Source organism: Triturus cristatus, chromosome 9, assembly GCF_964204655.1.
Source record: "Triturus cristatus chromosome 9, aTriCri1.1, whole genome shotgun sequence".
Classification (NCBI taxonomy): domain Eukaryota; kingdom Metazoa; phylum Chordata; class Amphibia; order Caudata; family Salamandridae; genus Triturus; species Triturus cristatus.
The window spans coordinates 179,879,752-179,903,002 of NC_140592.1; the positions used below are offsets into that span (position 1 = coordinate 179,879,752).

A 23,251-nucleotide genomic window follows, 5' to 3' on the forward strand; every position below is an offset into this window, starting at 1 on the left:
TCACAATAGTGCAGAAGGCACAGGGCTCATAGATGCAGTGATGTGAACAATCAAATATAATATTTATATACAGTTGGGATGTCCACAATTTTATGAAAAAACACAGTTTAGTACATGTCCTGATTTCTGTAGTCGAATATGTACAAGCTGGACAATCCCTATTAGTGTCTACGTTTCAATCCACACCCAATCTCCAAAGGGCCTCCTCAGAACAGAACATAACATGCCATTTGGCACAACACCTCGAAGCTGTGTGTATCTTCCACATGCTTGGGTTTGTCTAGTAGTGATGCCTCAAAGTCAGCTTCTCAAATTGAACTCAGAAAATAGTAGACGTCCCAACCTGATCAAGGCCCTCAGAGACCATGCAATGCACAAACATTTTGAAAGCCTCGCATGAACTGACGCATTTAGTGCACCGTGCTTTCTATGCCCGTTTTGCCCCTGTTACCCATCCTCTCTTTACATGTGCCCCCCCCCCCCCCCCAACTGACCAAAAAAAAAAAAGCGATGACACGGTCATAGCACTTTTTTCCCCACATCCTCCATTGTCTTGGGTGCCATCTCCTACTACCCTTTCTTCCTCCGTTTTACTTTACACTCCATCCTCCCTCTTGCCAGCAATAAAAAAGCACTATGAGGTGGTCAACACTGGATATAGCATTTTTCTTAAACATTCAGCCATGCTCCACAGCCATTATGCTGCTATTTAACATGGCTACAAAGAATGACAATTCCTATAATGCGCATAGCCACGATGGATTGCTTTTGCCAAGGCTTGCGTTTTTGTGGGATTTTCATAACGCAAAGGATACTGGTTCAACTCCAGCCACACTCCCTTCACCAAGTGATTGCTTGTCATGATATACTCCATTCTACATCATATGAATCACATCCACCCACAGTAGCTTGGACATTTTTGACCCTTTTTTTAGGTGCTTCTATTACTTTAAGTATGCAACCGTTATGCAGAAAAATAACAGATTTTCTCAAATGTTTCTTCTGGTTGGTTTCTTGGATTCTTTAATTTGATTTATCCTCCATTGATTCAGGTGTGCCTTTATATTCCTTTCATGAATATCTGTTTTAGCAGAAGGTCAATATGCTTTTTGTGTTCTTACTGTTACCTAGGTGTGATATTCTTCATCATAGTTCCTGTCTGTGTAAATTGCCACTCTCTGCTGTTCCTACCTATTTGGTTCATTCCCCCAACACCTCTGAAACTTCGATTATATTAACTCCATGTAATGAAACTTTGAGTATGGTACTATCTACTCCAATGTGTGTGGAAGTATAAAAGCATGAGTTGGATTCAGGTCACTGATAACATGTGCTAAGTTAGAATCCATATGAGCATCACAAAATCCTTGCAATTCTCCACCATACATTTTAAATTGATATGAATTTTATTTACTAGCCTACGTGTATTATATATATCATCCCTGCATTTAGTATTAACTTCTTTAAACAATACTGTTACATTTCTGGGACATGCCCAAACTAAATGTATGTTCCATAGCATAAACAATCATATAATCCTGTCGGTTAATTACATCTGAAGTCTTTTTCGGGTAGAAGTTAAAAAACAGGCTTTTTGACCTAAAGTAAAAACTTCATCAGCTTAGGTTCTCCTTTTCTTGCTACATGTGAGTATCTTAAATCTGGGACACTATAGTGGAGTAGCCATGCTCTTTATAGATTTTAAATGATACATTATTATACATTTTAAATTTGAGATATTTTCAGTGCTATTGCAGCCCAGTACAATACAGAACAAATACATAAAAACAAAATAAAGTAAAACAAGAAAATGTTTAATGGAGGTCTTTCATCACCAAAGCAACCAGTGAAATGTATTTTATCATGTTTTCCCCTAATGGTACCAATTAATTTTTTTTCATAGTGTACTGCCACATGTGGAAAAGGATACAAAATGCGAGCTGTGAAATGTGTTGCAGGAGCCTACAGAACAGTGGAAGATGACAATGAATGCAATGCTGCTACTAGACCCACAGACACTCAGGTGAATTTTGAAATACTTGTTTTTGGAAATGTACAGAGTTACCCCAGTATTGGAACTTTCATAGATTCTCATGCTTTGTATCATTCACCGTCGTCGGAATGGGAGCCTCGGTAAACAAAAATATATATATATATATACCCATAGAAACAAAAGAGAAAAATAGGCCTAGGCCTCATCTCATTTTGTAGTATATCACCCTCTTTGTGTAAAAGAGCCCAAACTTTTGCCAGGACCAATCAGCACAGCCTCACCCCTCGGAACCTTCCTGAGAGAGCTCAGAGCCTCAGATTTTTCTACCGCACGTTGTGCTAGGGAGTCTCCACTGAGCTCTGCTCAGTTTCTCAGAATTTTACTATTAGTCATCTTTATTTACCATCTTTTGTGACATAATGTCAGAAAAGGAGAAGAAAGCCTTATTCAGATCTTGTGCTTCTTGTGGGAAGAAGAGACTGTTTGTGGAAGATAAGCATGAAAACTGCATATACTGCCTGTACCCAGAACACAAGGCCACAGACTGTAAAATTTGTCGGACCTTCTCTACCAAAACCTTGAGAGACAGAGAGGGTCGGTTGCTGACGTGGCTGCAGAAGCTAAAGACCAGGACGGAGGTTCTCTCTTCGGATGAGGAGGAATCAATCTCTGGTACCTCCTCCAGGAGATCTAAGAAGAGGGGTAGGTCATCTCCCTCCACCTCTGCGGAACCCCCTCTCTAAGCCCCTCACGGGATCTCTGAAAGGTCTGAGGAGGCTGGTCCCATGAAATCTCCTCACGGCAGTGTAAAGGAGAGGCAGGGGCGGGCTGCTGGTGTGGACGTAGCCCTTAGGGACAAGAAGGAGGTTGCAACATCTTCCCCTCCGTCCCAAAAGGAGAAATCTGTAAAGAAACCTGCTGCAGAAACTCCTCAGTCAGTTCCAGTGAAGAAACAGCGTCCGTCGACGCAGGCTAAAGCAGGTACGTCGACGACGATCTCCATAGTTTAGACTGTTTCCATGGGGTCGTCGACGAGACCGTCGACGATATCTACTTCATCGTCTACGATGGCTACTTTCTCGTCTTCGACGGCGGTGTCGACGACGAAGACCACGACGACGACGACGAGTTCGTCGACTAAGAAGAAGGCTCCGTCGACGACTGCTCCGTCGACGACGATTCCGGAACTGTCGACGTCCTCATCATCGACGACAATTGTCGCCCCGTCGACGACAGTTACCCTTCAGTCGACGATGTCGTCGTCGAGTTCGTCGACGCAGGGAATCCCTTTGCCAACGACTCCGTCGACGGGACCGTCGACGGGACCGTCGACGACGAAGAATTCGGGATTTGCCATCCAGAGATTAAAAATTATGCCGGACATTACTTCTCCTAGGCGGGTCACGCCTTTGCCACCATCCATGCTTCTCGATGACGCGGAGGAGGAGGAAGAGGATGGGCAGTATGGGGACGCCTACAGCCCTTCAGACCTGAATGTGAAACAGCAGGACACGGATACTGAGGACTTTTATGGTCCAGAGGTGCAGGAGGGGCGACAAAGCTTTTCACAGGAAGTACACCCCCGCTCTCTGAGGCAGGATATGATAGCCTTGCCAGTGGCTTTAGTGACGGATTTGCAAATGATGCTGCAAGACTATAAAGCTCGTTTTCCGTCATTACCAGACCTCACACCGGTGCGTCCTTCTACGTCTGTGGTGCCTCGAGACATGGCAATGGACTTGCCACCTCTGCCAAAGGACGTACCACTTCAACGGTGGTACCGTTAGTGGTTCCTCAGCCTTCATATTCGGAACCTGCCGATCAAGACACACAAGATTTGGATACAGATGAGGACGATGAGGGGCATGTGATCCCCCTTACTGATCCAGGGGATCCAGATGGGGACCCTGATGACACTGGTATGCAGGATCCGGATGCTGTGGGCCGGGAGACAAATATATCGCCTCCAGCAGATATTGGTGGTTTCCATAATTTGATGGAATGGGCATCCAAGAGGTTTGGTCTGCCCCTTACAGTGGAGCAGTCCGACTGCTTCCTATATGACTTTAAAGCACAGTATAGGAAGTCAGTCAGATCAATTCCCATCATAGAACATGTCTGGGATGAGGGAATTAAGACGATGCAGAATCCTGCGACGGTCATTCCGGTTCTTCCCCGGCTGGAGAAGAAATACAAGGCCCCTGAGGGCAGTCCTGCATGTCTCCTAGGACAACCTAAGCCGGATTCCGTAATATCTCAAGCCACACAGAGCAAGTCAAAGAATCCGTCCACTCCGTTAACCACGCCTCCGGATAAAGAAGGCAGGAGGCTGGACAATGTGGGAAAAAGATTCTCCACCATGGCCAGCTTGTTGGTGCGTGCGGCTAATTCTCTGGCTATTCTAGGCAGGTACGACCGCCAGATGTGGTGCAACATGGAGCCGTTTATGGACCAGCTACCAGAGTCGAGTCAGGAGGAAGCCAAGCAGGTTCTAATGGAAGGGGAAAGATGCTCTTCGGAAGTCATTGACTGTGCGATGGACATAGCCTCTACTGCTTTCAGGGCTTTGGCAGGGTCAGCGGTCTTGCGCCGTCAAGGCTGGTTGAAGGCGACCTGGTTTCGCCAGGAGGTCCAGAATAAGATCTTGGACCTTCCCTTTGACGGGGAGATGCTTTTTGGTAAGCATGTGGATGACGCCCTCCAAAGCATAAAGAAGGACACGGACACTGCTAAGTCCTTGGGGTCTTTGAACTATCGCAAAGTGCCATTCAGAGGGGCACGTGGTCGAGGGTTTTCTAATTACAGAGGAAACCAACGTCAATATTCCACACAATCAGGACAGTCCTATAAAGGTCAATACTCCAGCCAACGCCAAGGTCAGTCGGCGTCTTTCTCTCGACAGTCCCAGAGAGGACGTCAGAATCGTCAGGGACGAGACAACGCCAAGAGGCAATAGCGGCCTCCTGGCTCTGGCTACTGTTCCTCCCCTACCAAGAACACCGGTTGGGGGCAGGATCTCTTTTTGTCTGGACAGCTGGGTTCTTTTAACATCGGACCGGTGGGTCTTAAATATTGTTCAGAGTGGCCATACGTTGGAGTTCCAAGATCTTCAGGGAGCTCAACACCTATCTCATCAAGCTCTCTTTCAGGATGGTCACTCTCCAGGATATTCTACGACTACTCAATCCGGGAGATTTTTTGGCGTCCCTGGATTTGGAGGATGCATACTTCCATGTTCCGATCCACCCAGCTCACAGGCAATATCTACGCTTTACAGTAGGCAAGAGCCATTTCCAGTTCAAGGTGCTTCCGTTTGGCCTTCGGTCGGCACCTCGAATATTCACGAAGATGCTGGCACCAGTCGCTGCTTTTCTAAGGAAGCAGTCCTTGGAAGTGTTCCCATACTTGGACGACTGGCTCGTCAAGGCTCCGTCGTTCAAGGCAACGTCTCAGGCCGTGTCAACTTGCATACGGTTGTTAGCCCATTTGGGTCTTCAGCTCAACATGTCCAAGTCGGTGCTGATACCCTCCAGGTCACGAAAGTTCCTTGGGGCTATTCTGGACACGAAACGATGCACGGCTCGTCCGTCGGAGGAGCGTCAAGGCAAACTGACCACCTCCGCTCGTCAAATGCTGCACAGGAGATATGTATCGGTTCGACGGTACAAGTCCTTACTCGGATCGATCTCATCCTGCATACCTTTAATACCGCATTGCAGGCTTCATATGCGTCCTCTGCAGGAGGAGTTGGACAAACAATGGCGCCAGGCAGAAGGGTCGTTCAACGACAAGGTGTGGATAACACCTGCTATGCGCAAAGCCTGCGAATGGTGGCTGGTGAAGGAGAACATCGCAGGAGGATTAACGTTTCGGATCCCTCCTTCTCCTATGGTGGTGACCACAGATGCTTCCTTAGCAGGATGGGGAGCTGTCCTCCAGGAGCTTCAGGTCAGCGGTCACTGGAGTCCAGCAGACAGACTACGCCACATCAATCTCTTGGAGCTGAGGGCCATTCACTTAGCCTTGCTGTCGTTCCTTCCCAGACTTCAGAATCGTGCAGTGCTGGTCCGGACAGACAACACGACGGCCATGCACTATATCAACAAGCAAGGGGGAACAAGGTCGCGGACTCTGTCCAAAGAAGCTCAGACGATCTGGGATTTTGCGATCTCTCATAAGATCACTCTGCAAGCCGAGCACCTAGCAGGGTGTCTCAACATCACAGCGGATGCTCTAAGTCGACAGACTGAAGTGACTCACGAGTGGGAGTTAGATCAGGCCACGCTGGAGGCAGTGTTCAAGAGATGGGGTACTCCGACCATAGACCTCTTTGCGTCCCCGGAGAACGCCAAGTGCCGGTTTTACGCAAGCAAGGTGCCCCATCAAGGGTCTCTGGGGAATGCCCTTTCGATTGCTTGGTTCGGCGCATTTTGCTACGCCTTTCCTCCCATTCCCCTCATTCCTCGAGTTCTCAGGAAGGTCAGGGCGGAACCATGCAAGATGATTCTCATTGCTCCAGCATGGGCGCGGCAGTTCTGGTTCACGGAACTCCTGCTTCTCTCCCAGGATCGCCCGATTCGCTTGCCACTGATCCCATCTCTGTTGTCGCGGGATCAGGGACAGGTGCTCCATCCGGATCCGAAGTCACTTCACTTGACAGCGTGGCTCCTGAACACAGAGAATTCCGTCATCTGAATCTCTCCAGGGAGTACAGGGATGTTTTATCTCAGGCGCGGGCGCCAAGCACTAATAAGACATATAGGGCAAATTGGAAGAGATTTTGTCTATGGTGCAACAGGAATAAACTCCATCCTTATAAGTCCCGGCCACATCAGGTTTTGCCTTACATCCTGACTCTGGCTAAATCAGGTCTGGCGCACTCTTCGGTCAAGGTACATCTGGCTGCCATATCCCGTTTTCGACGGAAGACATCGGGGCCATCTCTATGGTCTGCAAGGATTGTAAAACAGTTCCTTAAAGGGTTGTTTCGGATGTATCCTCCGGTCCGAGCACCTCCACCGATCTGGCAGCTCAATCTAGTACTGGCTCAGCTCATGAAAGCTCCCTTTGAGCCGATCCACAGGGCGGACTTGAAGTTCCTCTCTTGGAAGCTAGCCCTCCTCTTAGCGTTGACATCGGCTAGGAGGGTTAGTGAACTCCAGGCTCTGTCCATAGTGGAGCCTTTTCTGCAGTTCAAGAAGGATGTGCTAATTTTGAGAACAAACCCAAAATTCATCCCGAAGGTGCCTTCGGATTTTCATCTGAATGAACCCTTGATTTTGAACTCTTTTTTTCCGCGTCCTTCCACCCAGGCGGAAAGAACATTGCATTCTTTGGATGTCCAGAGATGTCTGAAATTCTAACTTGAGCGCACACGCTCTTTCAGAAAATCTACTCATCTATTTATTGCCTACAGTGCACCACGGAAGGGGTTGCCGCTCGCCAAGAGTGGCATTTCCCGCTGGATCTCCAGTGCAATTCAATACTGTCATCAGGCTGCGGGCAAACCTTTGGATAAAAGGGCCCGGGCTCATTCTACGAGAGCGATGGCGTCTTCAGTGGCTCTCTTTGCTGGAGTTGCAATCAAGGACATTTGCAGGGCAGCAATGTGGAGCAGTGTACACACCTTCACGAAGCACTACTGCCTGGAATCGATGGGACGAGATGAAGCTGCTGTGGGTCAAGCAGTCCTCCGGAATCTTTTCCAATGAGAGGTGAGCTTTCCCTACAATCCCTCCATCCTGGTAAGCACATTTGGTTTCAGTAATGATTGTTTTATCATGTACACTGAGATGAGTTTGTAAGCCATGTGTTTCCGAAATGTGCTTGTATTGATTTACTGCTTGCTATTCTGATACAAACCATGAGAATCTATGAAAGTTCCAATACTGGGGTAAGAAAACAAGTTACTTACCTGTAACTTTGGTTTCCCAGTATTGGTAACTTTCATAGATTCTCATGCGCCCACCCACCTCCCCTGGGAAAGCTCTGCCGGTTTACTGAGGAAGTGGCTGTTCGCACAACGGCTACGAAAATCTGAGGCTCTGAGCTCTCTCAGGAAGGTTCCAAGGGGTGAGGCTGTGCTGATTGGTCCTGGCAAAAGTTTGGGCTCTTTTACACAAAGAGGGTGATATACTATAAAATGAGATGAGGCCTAGGCCTATTTTTCTCTTTTGTTTCTATGGTTATATATATATATATTTTTTTTTGTTTACCGAGGCTCCCATTCCGACGACGGGGAATGATACAAAGCATGAGAATCTATGAAAGTTACCAATACTGGGGAACCAAAGTTACAGGTAAGTAACTTGTTTTCTTATGGGGTAGACCTGAACTGGAACATTTTCGGAGATGATGGACGGAACGCTGAAATTTTTCAGACACTCACCCCTACTCACAGATCCGGGTTAAATCCATCATTGTTCTTTAGCTCATTTTGCCACCTCAGTTCAGACCCAGCCATATGCAAATCAGTCTTCATTCTGTGCCTCATTCCAGTCCAGCCCGAACTGCCAAGCCAGGTCTTCCCTGAACCGGAAACAAGAATCCTGGAACATGTTTCAGGGTAACAGCCCTCATCAACCAGGCTAGCTTGAATCCGGTGGCAAAGTGAGCAAGAGACCGACGTCTTGGCATACTGCCAACTTAGACTGATTTGCTTATAGCTGGGTCTGAACTGAGGTGGCGAAGTGATCTAGAGAACGATGATGGATTCAACCCAGATCTGTGACTGAGGGTCAGTGTCTGAAAAGTTTCAGCGCTCTGTCCATCATCTCCTTGTGTTTGCTTTGTTTGCCCTAAGTTGGCAGGGTATGCCCAGACGAGGGTCCCTTGCTCACTTTACCACTGGATGCAAGCTAGCCTGGCTGATGAGGGGTGTTACCCCGAAACCGGTCCCAGGATGCTTGTTTCCGGTCCAGGGAAGACCTGGCTTGGTAGTTCGGGCTGGACTGTTCCCATGAAGCACAGGGTCAAGACTGATTTGCATATAGTTGGCTCTGAACTGGGGTGGCGAAGTGAGCTATAGAACGATGATGGATGGAACCCAGTTCTGTGACTGGGGGTGAGTGTCTGAAAAGTTTCAGCACTCCGTTCATCATCTCCTTGTGTTTGCTTTGTTCGCCCTAAGTTATCAGGGTATGCCCAGACGTGGGTTCCCTTGCTCACTTTGCCACTGGATTCATCCTAGCCTGGCTGATGAGGGGTGTTACCCCGAAATCAGTCCCAGGATGCTTGTTTCCGGTCCAGGGAAGACCTGGCTTGGCAGTTCGGGCTGGGCTGTTCCCATGAGGTCAAGACTGATTTGCATATATCTGGGTCTGAACTGGGGTGGCGAAGTGAGCTAAAGAACGATGATTGATTGAACCCAGTTCTGTGACTGGGGGTGAGTGTCTGAAAAGTTTCAGCACTCCGTCCATCATCTCCTTGTGTTTGCACAATTTCGGGGATACCGTTTTGCATATGCAATAAAATGTATAAATGGGTAATATGTTAGATGTGTCTAATTTGTCTTGAAATGCAGTTTCAATTTTTTTTTTAAATAAAAATCTTAATCTTTGCTAGGACTGTGAAATAGCACCATGTCCCGGTGTCCCAGAAACAAAACGCCTTTTCCACAGTAGGACTCAATGGAGATATGGGTCCTGGACTCCAGTAAGTGTTTTTGATATTTATAAGTACTGAATGTGTATATATTTTTTTGTAGTACATGTTATTTCCACACATTTCTCCTATACTACAGGCGTGGCAGTCAAATTGCTTTTGACTGTTACTGAATGCAGCTGAAGTTCATCTATGTCGCAGGTAACAAATCAGGATTGAGTCAGAAGACATTGCCGCAAAGATTACTGTGATCTTTAAATAATGGAAGTAACTCGGAAAAAAAGATAACTTTTCTTTTGAACTAGCACCTAAATGGCTCGGTGTTCGCTTTACTGCTTAATCTTTACATACATTATTCCCCTGTTACTTGCTCCCTGTCTTTTCCTCTTACAGTGTTTTCCCCTTTCCCTCCTTCTCTCTCCCCATCCTTCTTATTTACCTCTTGCTTTTCATTACTAAAATATTCTGCATTTATTATGACTCAATGGTTTCATTCACAAATAGTCTGGGACCCACCTCAGGTTATGTGTGTTTCTCTGTAAAGCACTGAGGGTAGAGTAGCACCAAATAAAAATTCTTCAATAAAATAAACTTTAAATGGGTGGTTAATCACAGGTATATTGTTATGCATCTGTCTGGGCTTGTGGTGACTAATACAAGTCTTGTTATTTTTAATATGCTAGATCCTTCTTTCCACAGAGTCTTCGTCTAATAATTTCACAGTTGTCTGACTTATTCCAGCAACTTTTCCCCTATCAGTAGCTCAGCAGCACTGCCAGATGGCAGGCATCTTGCAACACCAGTCGTGGCTCTATTCCCTTGGAAGTGATGACACTGATTTATACAGTGGTGCCTGGCGCTCAGCCAGAAGTCTCTTTTTTCCTCTGCTGATCTTGAGCTCTTCCTTCTACTGACTGTTTTCACATCCTAAACAACACTTTTTCTGCAGTTTAGGGCAGATGTGACCTCCTAAGTTGTTGATGTTTAAACCCTGTCGTTACAATGTGCATAAACAGGTGTCTCTGTCCAATCCTCACATAACTGTATGTGGTGCCTAGTGCAGTATAAGGCTCTTTTGTTCTTCATGCTTTCAAAGGCCATGACAAATCATGAGATCCTCAAACAGTAACCCCACCAAAATCTCTTGATAGGAAGTCCTCCAAGGTGACCTTTCATAAAAACACAGTAGGAAGAGCAAATTTTCTACTTCCTCTTCTAGGAGGCGTACATATTTCGGGACAGCTTGGAGAGTGGATTACGTTCTTCTATGACACTGACCTCCTCATCTTCTTTCTAGAAGCAAGTGCCTACCCTGTCTGCTGATCCATTTAAATGTGGAGTTTCTGCAAGGTAACCTGGACTTTTTCTGGCAGACTATGCCCTTTGGACCCGGCACATTCAATGGCTCCTCCCAAAGTCACACCTTTTCCCCAGCTTCTGTGCCGCCTCTTTGGAAACTACATTCTTCCACCAAACACCCATTTCACCTATAAAAGCCATCACATTCAACATCTTCCCTGGCACCTCTCTTGCAGACCCTTAGACACAACGTCAGCCCTGCAAAACAGAGGCAATGGTAAGAGTGCAAACGAGAAGGTAAGTGCTTCCATTGTGGACCAACATTGTCTACCACTTGCCACGAGGACCCCCCGCATGCAAGAGCTATGTGGCCTGGAATCAAGCACGTTGGATATGCAAAATTTGGAGTTCCAGTGCCCTAAGAAGGATGATTTCCCCATATGATGCTGATGGGTTACAATCTGTCTAGCTACGGATGCAGGGCTTTTTCTAGATCTTAAGAATGCTAATTAGTTTGATAAAACTTTGGAGGGGCAAAATCCCTATCCTCCTGGTCCTCACTTAAAGAAGATTGTCTTTATTCACAGCCATTGTATGTAAAGCAATGAAGGTGCTTGAATTGCCCATTCCAACTGCTGAGCCCAACTCCAAAATTCAGACAGAAATTCTGCACCTGTCTTCTTTGGCTCATGAACCTCTTCTTCCCTTTAATGAGAATTTGCTAATGCAGTGCTTGGGTGAAATCATCCTCAAGCCAGACAGTCTTTAAAAAGATTGCATGCACTGCCCAATTCAAGGTTTTTGTCAGCCACCCTTCGCCAGAGCCCAGTGGTTCAGGAGTCCTCAGTAAAACAGAATCCACCACCTTTTCTTCTGCCTTTACTCTTTTTTATTTTTTTTGTCCTCATCTCACCATATAGCACCTGCAATAAAGAGCAGTAAGCCATCCTTTGGACCTGAACTCCCCCAGGCCTCTGCATTTTGCATTAGCTATAGGCCTACCCAGGCCAACTTCTTTATGAAGCTAGGTGTAATCATAGGACCTGGGGGCACTAGATCAATCTCAAGTCTCTACCCCAAATTACGAGTGGTGACCAAATGCTGAGTTCCGTACCATCCAAGTGTCCAAGATCTAATCGGGCCGCACTAAATGAGGCACTCAACCATTTCTCGTAAAGTGGGGGTGATGGATCCTTCCACAGCTTACAAATCTCCCTTCTGGCAATAAGAATTAAATACATAATCAAGCCTTTTTGTGTTACTGACATCCAGTTCAACAAATCCTTATTAATGCCAAAAATTATTAGAGGTTCAAATTGATCTTAACTTTGAAGATGGTATTAAGTGCGCATTCCACTTTCTGCCAAAAGGCCCTTAATCTCCCACAATCGAAAAAAATATGTAAATCATCAGCCGGGGAGAATTCACATCTTGGGCATTTTGAGGATGCAAGGGGAGCAAACTTAGCTATTTTCTTGGGAGTGTAGTATAATCTGTTAATAAGATAAAAATGGTTCTTTTTTAATGAAGCTGGTTTAACACACTTGTATAGTGTAAGGAGCGAAGGTTCATATATCTCTACAGCAGCATTGTCCAGAGCTGACAGATTCCAAACCGTCTGTTGTGGGGGAAACTCAGCCACAACAATTTCCAGAAGCCTTTTATACCAAAGACCTACCTCTTTTTTTATAAGATTTGTATTTTGAAGAAGGAGCTCTATTTCCCAATTTCCACCTATATGTTGTCTCTCTGCGGTGAACCAGGAAACCAATTGGAGGTATTTAAACTTTGAGAATGAGCTACCTATCCGGGACCTTAACACCTCCCATGGATGGACACCTTCTGAGGAGATGAGATCAGTCCAGATCAAAATACCGGCGTCTTTTATAGGCTTCGGAAGGCTGTCCTCCAAACAAGCGGGCAAACCGGGGGAATCCCAAATAGGAGCAAACTCTGAATAATAACAGTTACTCCAGTATTGGAGCCTTTCATAGATTCACATGCCTGAATCATTCCCCGTCGTCGAGACGGGAGTCTCCGGTACATAAAAAAGCTTTGCTTAGTATCATAGCAAACAGAAAAAAGGCCTAGGCCCATTTTCCTTTGCAACCCATAACCTTCGTTATGTAAAAAAGGACTAAACCAGTCCCTGAGCCAATCAGAGCCTCTCACCCTCTAGAACACTCCTGAGAGAACCTTCTGCTCTCAAAATTTCTTTGCAAATGGTAATACAATAAACAACCATAAAATGTGCCAACGTACATAACAAAGGAAGGAGGGATGGTAAAGAAGGCTCACCGTTACTGGATAAGGTTCCTCAGCACCGCTTCTCCCACTGCCACATCTCTCTCTGTGGCTGCATCCAAGCAGTAATGCCTGGTGAAGGTGTGTGTACTCGTCCAGGTCGCCGCCCTGCAGATATCCTGGATCGGTACTCCTGCAAATAGAGCAGTAGAGGTGGAGACTGCTCTTGTAGAATGAGCACGGACTCGTGCATTCAAAGGTCGGCCAGCTGCCTGATGACAATACCCTATGGCACTTGATATCCATCTGGCAATTCCTCTCTTTGACAAAGGGAAACCCTTTCTGGGTGCGCTGTAGGCCACAAAAAGCTGTGAAGACTTGCGGAAAGGCTTAGTTTTCAGCAAATAGAATTTCAAACAACGCTGGACATCCAGCGAGTGGAGAGCTCTTTCCGCCGCTGTTGATGGTTGTGGAAAAAATCTTTTGAGAATTAAAGGTTCGTTCAAATGAAAGTCAGTTGGAACCTTAGGGATGAATCTTGGATTAGTCCTGAGTATTATCCTGTCCTCCTTGAACTGCAAGAACGGCTCTTGGATCGTGAGAGCCTGAATTTCTCCCACTCTCCTGGCTGAAGTGAGTGCAATGAGAAGCGCAACTTTCCAGGAAAGAAATTTCAGTTCCGCCCTGTGAATTGGTTCAAAGGGCTGTTTCATCAACTGGGAAAGAACGACATTCAATTGCCAGAGAGGTGGTGGTGGTTTTATTGGAGGAAAAACTCGGAACAGACCTTTCATAAACTGCTTGATGACTCTAGCAGACCACAGAGATGGACCAGAGGCCGTTCTTCTAAAGCGTGAAATTGCAGCTAGATGTACTTTTATGGACGCATGCGCCAAACCAGACTTAGCCAAAAGCAAGAGGTATGGAATAATCTCGTGAGCTTCTGAAAGCAGCGGATGAATGTTAGACCTTTTGCACCATAAACAGAACCTTTTCCATTTCATCCGATATGTCTTGTTTGTACTATCCGCTCTAGCTCTAGATAGAATCTCTCTGCACTCCGTAGGGATATTCAGATGTTGAAATTCACGGTATTCAGGAGCCAGGCTGCTAACTGCAGAGATTTCGGATCCGGATGCAGCACTTCCCCCTGGAACATTGTCAGCAGAGACGGTATCGGCTGCAGGCAAATCGGGCGCTCCTCTGACAGTAGAAGAAGCTCTGCAAACCAATGCTGTCTGGGCCACCACGGAGCTATCAGGATTAACCTGCATGGTTCTTTCTTGATCTTCATAAGAACCCGCGGCAGGAGGGGAATTGGAGGAAAGGCGTAGGCAAAGATGCCTGACCATGCCATCAAAAACGCATTCCCCCAAGATCCCCGTTGGGGAAGCCAGCTTGCGAAGAACCGGCATTTTCTGTTCTCCCTTGTCGCAAAAAGATCTACTATTGGAGTTCCCCATTTCTGGAAGATGTTGTCCAAAATCCCGTTGTCGATTTCCCAATCGTGACAGACAGACTTTAGTCTGCTTAGAGTATCCGCTTTGGTGTTCTGGTCCCCTGGAAGATGTTCCGCTGTAATGGATACTTCGTGTCGTAGAGCCCATTCCCATATCCACTGGGCTTCCCGAGACAGGGAGAGAGATCTTGTGCCTCCCTGTTTGTTCAAATAGTGCATTGCTGTTGTGTTGTCTGTTCTTACCAACACGGCTGCACCTTGAATCCTTGGCAGGAACGCTAACAATGCTAAGCGGACGGCTCTGAGCTCCAAAAGGTTGATATGCAATTGTTGTTCGTCCGCTTTCCAACGACCGCTGACCTGCAGATCCTGAAGGAATGCTCCCCATCCTTCCAAGGATGCATCTGTTGTAATGACCAATGGAGCTGGCTGAGTCAGGAAAGAAAGACCCTGTGAGATGTTTCGTTTTCGGGTCCACCATGTCGCCGCGTGGACCATGATCGGCGTCACTTTGATTATATCCTCGAAGGATCCTGTCGCTTGATGCCACTGAAGATCCAATTGCTCTTGTAACGGACGCATCCGTAGTCTGCAGCAAGGTACGAGGGGAATGCAAGATGACATCGTTCCCAGCAAAGACTTGTACCTGCGTACTGAAAGAGACTTTCTTTTTATAAACGCCTGGGATAGAGATATTATTCCGCGCTGTCTCTCCTCGGAGGGGAACGCTCTGTTTAACTCCGTATCCAGAATCGCTCCCAAGAAAGTTATATTTCTTGAAGGTTGTAGAGTCGACTTCTCCTCGTTTAGAGTGAGGCCTAAACTGGCAAATAGTTCTATGCAAGCCTCTGTTGACAACTGGGCTGACGCTTTCGATGGAGCCTTGACTAGCCAGTCGTCGAGGTAAGGAAACACTTGGTGTTTCTGTCTCCTTAGTACCGCTGCCACTGGAGCCAGACATTTTGTAAAAATCCTCGGGGCCGATTTCAGACCAAAAGGAAGCACCCTGAATTGGTAATGATCTTCGGCCACCACGAACCGAAGGTACTGCCTGTGTGAAGGATGGATTGGAATATGGAAATATGCATCCCGTAAATCCAGTTTGGTCATATAATCCTCTGGGTTTAACAGCAGCAGAATATCCTGGAGGGAAATCATTCTGAAGGTCTGATCCTTGAGGTAAGTATTTAGGGATCTGAGATCCAAAATGGGGCGCCATTGAAGAATGTTTTTCTTGATCAGAAAAAAACGGGAATAAAATCCCCTTCCTTTCTGGGAATTCGGTACCGGTTCTATTGCTCCCTTTCGGAGCATTGTCCGAATTTCTTGACGCATCTGATGCAAATACTTGACCTCTTGAAATCTTGGAGGTGAACAAGGGGGGCTTTCCAGAAATTCTAGAGTATGACCGAATTGAATTATCTGGAGGACCCATTGGTCCGTCGTTATCTGCTGCCAATTTTGATGATGATAGGAAATTCTTCCACCCAGGGGAATATGTGACATATGAGGAGTAAGTGTCACCAGAATGTCATTGTCTTCGGGTGGTGTCTTTCCCTTGACGACCTCCTCGACCTCTAGGAGTAGATTTTGTGAAACCTCCTCTTTGTGAATATTGTTGTTGACGATATGGTTGAGATGATGTGGAGTAGGAAGAATAACGGCCTTGTTGATAACCCCCTCTATAAGAGGGCTGGCCCCTACCACGTGAGCCACGAAAAGGAACTTTCCTATACTGCAATGTTCCCAGAGATTTTGCTGTTTCCGTATCCTTTTTTTATACTCTGTAAGGCCTCATCCACATGTTTTCCGAACAGATCTTCCCCATTGAACGGAAGATCCAAGATCTTATTCTGGACTTCAGGCCTAAAAGATGTTGCTCTCAACCATCCTTGTCTGCGCAAAACCGCCGCTCCTCCCAGAGATCTGAAGGCCGTGGTCGCAATGTCCATTGCACAATCTATGACTTCAGCCGAAGTCCTTTCACCCTCCTGGAGGATTTTTCTAGCCTCTTGTCTGTCCGCTTCAGGTATGCTATCAATGTATGGCGATAGGTCGCACCACATCTGCCTATCATACCTGCCCAGGATGGCTAGTGCATTTGCTGCCTTAACCAGAAGAGCAGACATGGACGAAAACCTTTTTCCTGCATTATCCAAGCGCCTACCCTCTCTATCCGGTGGCGTGGAAATTGGAGCAGAGGGATTCCTCGACTTTTGCTGCGCCGCTTGAGTTATAACCGAGTCCGGTTTGGGGTGACCTAATAAACAAGCCGGAGCATCGGAAGGCGCTTTGTATTTTTTGTCCAGCCTAGCCAGCACTGGAGTAACCGTTGCCGGCGTCTCCATCACTTTGAGACCTTCCTCCCATAGATGACTCACAATTGGAAGAGATCTAACAGTCTTGCGAAACGGTTCTTTAAAATCATATAAAAAGCATTCTGCTTTATCTGATGACATACTGAGCGCAAATCTCTGCGCGGCTCTTTCCATCAGATTATGGAACCCTCCAATGTCCTCCGGAGGGGAATCCACAGGTCTTGGTGACGGAGATGAAGGGGACGGAATCAAATACTCATCCCACGGTATCTCCTGTCTTCGCAGTGGTGTACATGGCACAGAGTGCGCCGGAGCCACTGGCATCCTTTGGGTAGACTGAGGCAAAGTATGCCTCTTCTTGTAATCATCCAACATGAACTGCAAATCCGTCAGAAGAGAAGCTGGAACACTCACCATCTCTTCCTGTTCATGTTGTCGGGGGGGGTCCTGATAACCCCCATACTCATCCTCCCAGTCATCCTCCTGACATTTAACGTGCAACTGAGAGGGGCTACTTGCATAGCCAAACGGGCCCTCATTATCCTCTTCCTGCGAATCTTCTTCTTCCAATAAATGGGATGGAACCAGAGGCGTTACCTTACTAGGAGACGTAATATCCGGGGTAATCCTTCTTTTCCTGTCAAAACCCCGCTTTTCCGGGGTTTTTTCCCTCGTCGACGAGCCCGTCGACGAGATTGCCATTTTAACCGCCGTCGACATCGTCGTCGTCGATGCCGTCGTCGACGCTGTAGACATAGTCGTCGTTGCCGCCGTCGACGATGTAGTTGCCACCGTCGTCGACGGCGCCGTCGACGATGTAGTTGTTGTCGTCGTCGTCATTGCCGTCGCCGTCGGCGCTCTCGTCGTCGACACAGCCGTCGACGATGCCATCGTCGACGAGAGTACAGGCTTAATAATGACTTTTACTTCACTCTTCGTCGTCGACGACGCTACCTTCTTCGTCGACGATCCCGTCGACGATGTAGATTTTCCTAATTTCTCCTCAGGTGAAGTAGACGCTGGCTTTTTAAGCGCATGTTTAATTTTAAGGGGTGATTTTGAAGGCTCAGAACTTGTTTTCTTTGGCTGTTCCACCCCTGAAGCATGACCCTTGCTCTCCTTTTCTTTAGTTTTAGGAGATTTTGAGGGACTGCGCTCTGAAGACCCAGCAGTGGTCTTTTTAAGAGCCTTCTCAGGTTTCTCCCCTGAGGTATGAGCCTGAGGAGATCTGCCTCTCTTCTGAGATCTCCTTGAAACATTTGACGCCTCCTCACTGTCACTAGACACGACGTCCTTCCTGGTTTTAAGTTTTTGGAGCCAAATTAGCAGTCTGCCTTCACGATCCCTTAAAGTCTTATTAGAAAAGGTGCGACATACCTTACACTCCTTCGCCTGGTGGTGTGGGTAAAGGCAGTATATACAGTCCTTATGAGGATCATCAGTATATAATCTCTTCTTTGAGCAGGTGGCACAGGCCCTAAACAAGCCTTTCTTTTCTTTATCAGCCATTCTCCTAGATTATGTAGAAATTTCAGTAGAAAAAATCTCCTCAATCTAAAACCAACTGTAGAATTTGAGCAGAGCTCAAAGGAGACTCCCTAGCACAACGTGCGGTAGAAAATCTGAGGGCAGAAGGTTCTCTCAGGAGTGTTCTAGAGGGTGAGAGGCTCTGATTGGCTCAGGGACTGGTTTAGTCCTTTTTTACATAACGAAGGTTATGGGTTGCAAAGGAAAATGGGCCTAGGCCTTTTTTCTGTTTGCTATGATACTAAGCAAAGCTTTTTTATGTACCGGAGACTCCCGTCTCGACGACGGGGAATGATTCAGGCATGTGAATCTATGAAAGGTCCAATACTGGAGAACTACAGTTACAGGTAAGTAACTTGTTTTCATCCCCCTTATTCCCCTGATTTTATACCACCCATTCAGGGCTGTTTTTAATACCTTCAAACGGACCTTTTTAAAAAACCTTGGGGCTCCAAACTTATATAAGAAACCCTCTCCTCCACCTTCGAAAATAGCCATTTCCTTCAAAATGATCCCCCAGTTGGAATCCCCCGGGGAGATAAGTAGCGCCCGGACATTTTTGAATTGAAACGAAAGGGAATACCATAGCAGGTCCGGAAGAGCAAGGCCTCCCTTCAGAAGTTTTCGCCTTAACTTCTTCCAGGAGAGCTTTGTAGTTTTATTGGACCAGACGAAACTGCCTATCTTGCCTTGGATTTTACTAATGTCTCTATTTGAAAAACCAAGGGGGATGGTGCTAAATAAGTAGGTTAATTTTGGCAAGATTACCATTTTTACCAAGTTAACCCTTCCATATATAGTTAAGGGTAAGTTCTTCCATCTTAGAAATAAATGATCAATCTCTTTAGACACCTTCTTCAGATTAATCTTCGGGATATCATCTAGATTGTTTACTATAGTAATCCCGAGGTATCTAAATTCCTTACTTATAGAACCAGCCCAGTTATCGATGTTCCAACACATCACCTCCATTTTGGAGGAGTTGGCAAGATAGCCTGAAAGTACGCTAAATTCCTCCAAGAGTATTTCTACTCTGGGGAGTGCCTCGCTGGGGTTATTGGTATATATCAACAAGTCGTCCGCATAGAGGGCTACCTTGCTACTGTATAGATTAACACTAAAGGGGGTGATTGACTCGTCTAATCTGATGGCTTGGGCCAAAGGCTCTATATACAGATCGAATAACCGGGGCGAGATGGGACAGACCTGCTTTGTCCCCCTAGTTATTGCAAAGCTAGATTTTAACAGGCCATTTAACAGAATTGTAGCAGAGGCACCCTGGTAGCAGTTGGTCAGAGTCTGAATAAAGATTAAACCCAAACCCATTGTTCTCAGAAGTTCCCATAGAAAGATCCAACATACGCGGTCAAAGGCTTTAGCTGCGTCAAATGCTGCGACGGCCAAGGGCTCCGCCCTTGCTATTGATAGATCAATACTGCCAATTAACTGCAGAGTCTGCTCCTGGATAAATCTGCCGGGGATAAAGCCCTTTTGGTCCCCATTTATCAAATAGGGAACTACCTTGACCAATCTCCCTGCCAATATACTCATAAAGATCTTATAATCAGCATTTAGCAGGGAGATTGGTCTATATGAATCAGCTTTACGGGGATCTTTCCCTGGTTTTAGAACAAGAACAATCGTAGCTTCCTTCCAGGAGTTCAGAACTCTACCTCCTGGACTATATATAGAATTAAATAATTCACACATCCCTGGGACTAACTCATTCTGAAGTATTTTATATACTTCACCCGGGAGGGCATCAGTCCCTGCAGCTTTATTGTTCTTAACCTTGCTAATATATAATTTTATTTCTGACTCTGTTATATGGGCATCTAGAGAGAGTCGGTTGCTTTCAGTTAAAACAGGTAGTTTTTTAAGCTGCAACCACTTTTGGATATTCTCTGAGTTTGGTATAGACTCCTCTCTATATAGATCTGAAAACAGGGAGACAAGACATCTCTGCATGTCCCCCCATTTCCCTGAGGTCCCACCACTCTCATCTATTATTAATTCACTGATGTTATTTTTAGCTCGGTCTGCCCTTGCTTTCCAGGCTAAAATAGCCCCTGCCTTTTCGCCATAATCAAAGTGTTGCATGTTTTGGACCGACCACTGTGCCTTAATTTTTGTCTCTAATTTTCCTCTATAAACCTGCCGTAGGTAGTCAAGATCTTTATGGACTTGTGTCATTTTTTCATTAGAATACTGGGGATTATTTGTCCTTTCCTCCTCCAATTTGCTTATATTATTTTCCAAGTTTTTAAAGACTAATGTCTCTTCTCTATTTTTTGAGCAAATCAGACTGTGAAGCTGACCTCGTAGGTTTGTTTTGAAAGCGTCCCAGACAAAATCCAAGGAAGTGGAGCCCCAATTAAGAAGGAAATAATCCGCTGTGGAGGCTTTGAGAGCATTAATTATATCGACGTTGGAAAGCATTGCCCTTTTTAAGGTCCATCTAGGACTAGGGGTACACCTTCCCCCTGCATATGAAAGAAAAATAGGAGCATGATCCGAGAACATGGTGGGTAAAATCAAAATATCAAAAACATTCTCCAGGACAGTCCTATCGATTAATAAATAGTAAATTCTTGAAGAGTGACCATATTTCTTGCTAAAAAAGGTAAAACCTGTCTTATCTCCTTGCTTTGCCCTCCACACGTCGGCCAATCCCAGCTCATGCATCATATTAATCATCCCACGGCGGATATTGGGGTTTCCAACATAGTGGCTATTATTGGATCTATCCCGAGTGAGGTTAAGAAGAACAGTAAAATCACCTCCAATGATGATTGGGGAGGTGGTTTCTGTTAACTTAGCCTGTAGTTTATAAATGAACGCTGGGTCATCAAGATTTGGGCCATAGAATGATGCTATAGTTAACTCCCTCCCTTCTATTTCAATCTGTGCAGTAATCCATCTACCGGACTGGTCTGAAGAGACTGATTTAATATTCACTCCAGTACCCGTTCTATTTAAAATTACCACCCCTTTAGTATGGCCTACTTGTTCAGATGAATGGAACGACTCAACCCACCGGAATTTACTAAAAGAAGCCCTACTTTCCAAGAGACTCAAGTGTGACTCTTGGAGATGGAAGATCTGAGCTGTGGTTTGTTCAAGATATTTCATAACCAATCTAAGCCTCCGTGGGCATCTAAGTCCGTTAACATTCCACGAAATGAAGTTAATACTTCTATTCATTGTAATTGCCCCTTATCAAAGCTTTATTCAGATGTTCCGAACACTGCTTACTTATTACCAAATTTCTTTGAGAATGAGGATTTTTTTTAATTTTTCCCCCTTGCAGCCCCACCCGTGCTCCCCTTTCCACCGCTTCCCCCCCTTCCACCCTTGCCCCTATCCTGCCCCAGCATCCCTACCTTGCTACCCCGGGAAACCCTCCCTACTCTTCTGAGCATAAGCTCTTAGGGCAAGGTCCCCCTGACACTCCCATATATACAAAGTGAAGATACTAAAGAATAATTGCCTAAACCCCTCTAATTAGAGACCCAGCAAGAAATAGATTAATGGTGATAATAGTTGGTGGCAGTTGTTACAAGGATGCTCCTCCCGCTTTTTCACTCCTTATTTTTCCGATAAGGTCATCTACTTCCTCAATCTGATGTAGATTGTACATGTGGTTATTCCACATTATTCGGAGAAGGGCCGGGAATCTTAATTGGACCTTAACACCAAGGGAGTTTAAGATTGTCATTCTTTTACCTAGCTCCCATTGTCTCGCGGCCGTAATATGGGAAATATCAGACCTAATGGTGAAGGAAAACGGGCTAGAGTATAAGCTGCACTTCAATGGACCTGCTTTCAGCGCAAGGGATAAGATTTTCTCTTTAGATGTATAAGTGAGAAAATTCACCAGGATTTTCCTTGGTTTTGGCCTTATAGGATTCCTTCTATATGGATCTCGGTGGACTCGCTGTATGTCGGAAGACCGGTCCAAATCTGGAACATCTTTAAGGATTGTTCCCTTTAAGAGTGAAATCACAAATTCTTTTATATCGCTACCCTCCAGATCCTCCGGAACATTCAGGATTTTTAAGTTATTCTTCCTAGCGTGGTTCTCAAGCCGTTCAATATTATCTTTTAAGTCTCTGTTTTGGAGGGCTAACTTATCCATTTCCACAGTGGAGCTGTGTAAAGCTTCCTTCATCTTGGGGATTTCCCCTTCCAGAGTATCAGTCCTCTTAGAGACCTCTTCAATCTTTTGCGCCAGAACCTCACATGAAGATTTAATATCGGCTTGATTGGTCTCGGAAATTGAGAATCTCCTCCCGATGTCTGCCTTCAAAGCCAATAATATATCAGCTAACGCCCCGACTCCCTCATTCTTGTTCTTAGGAGCTTCATACTCTGTTGGATGGGGCATTTCAGCAGCAAGCATCAGTGTTGTCATGACTGAATCAGATTTCGTTATTGTTTTGACCATTCCTGGAGTAACCTCCTGATTTTCACAACTGTCCGGGCTGCCTTGAATTTCTAGGGCCGAGTATCTATTTGACACGCTGACCGCGGGATGTATGTCCTCCTTCCGGACATCTGTAATAGACACTTCGCTATCTCCCTCAGCTAGAATCAACTGGAAGACTTTCTCTGAGGGTAAGGGTAAGGGTGAATTCACGGATCGTGGAGTCTGTTTACTGGGGGAAGCCATAGTGGTTTTATTATTTACTTCCTTACCTCTGTCTAAGGGGTTGGATAACACTTTGTAAAATGACTTTAAAGAGGGAGTCACTCTGACCTTAGACAGCGGGGCTTTCTTTGCTCTCCCTCTTCCTTTTCCACCCTCTA

General features: G+C 45.8%; 1 protein-coding gene across 1 annotated transcript in view; it reads left to right on the forward strand.

Moving 5' to 3' along the window:
- ADAMTS9 (ADAM metallopeptidase with thrombospondin type 1 motif 9) overlaps positions 1-23,251 on the forward strand; it is an 876,266-nt gene that overhangs the window by 466,984 nt on the left and 386,031 nt on the right. Inside the window, exons 23-24 of the mRNA XM_085624697.1 lie at positions 1,904-2,023; positions 9,557-9,646. Coding sequence (XP_085480823.1) covers positions 1,904-2,023; positions 9,557-9,646 — 210 coding nt within the window. The remainder of the gene's footprint in view (positions 1-1,903; positions 2,024-9,556; positions 9,647-23,251) is intronic.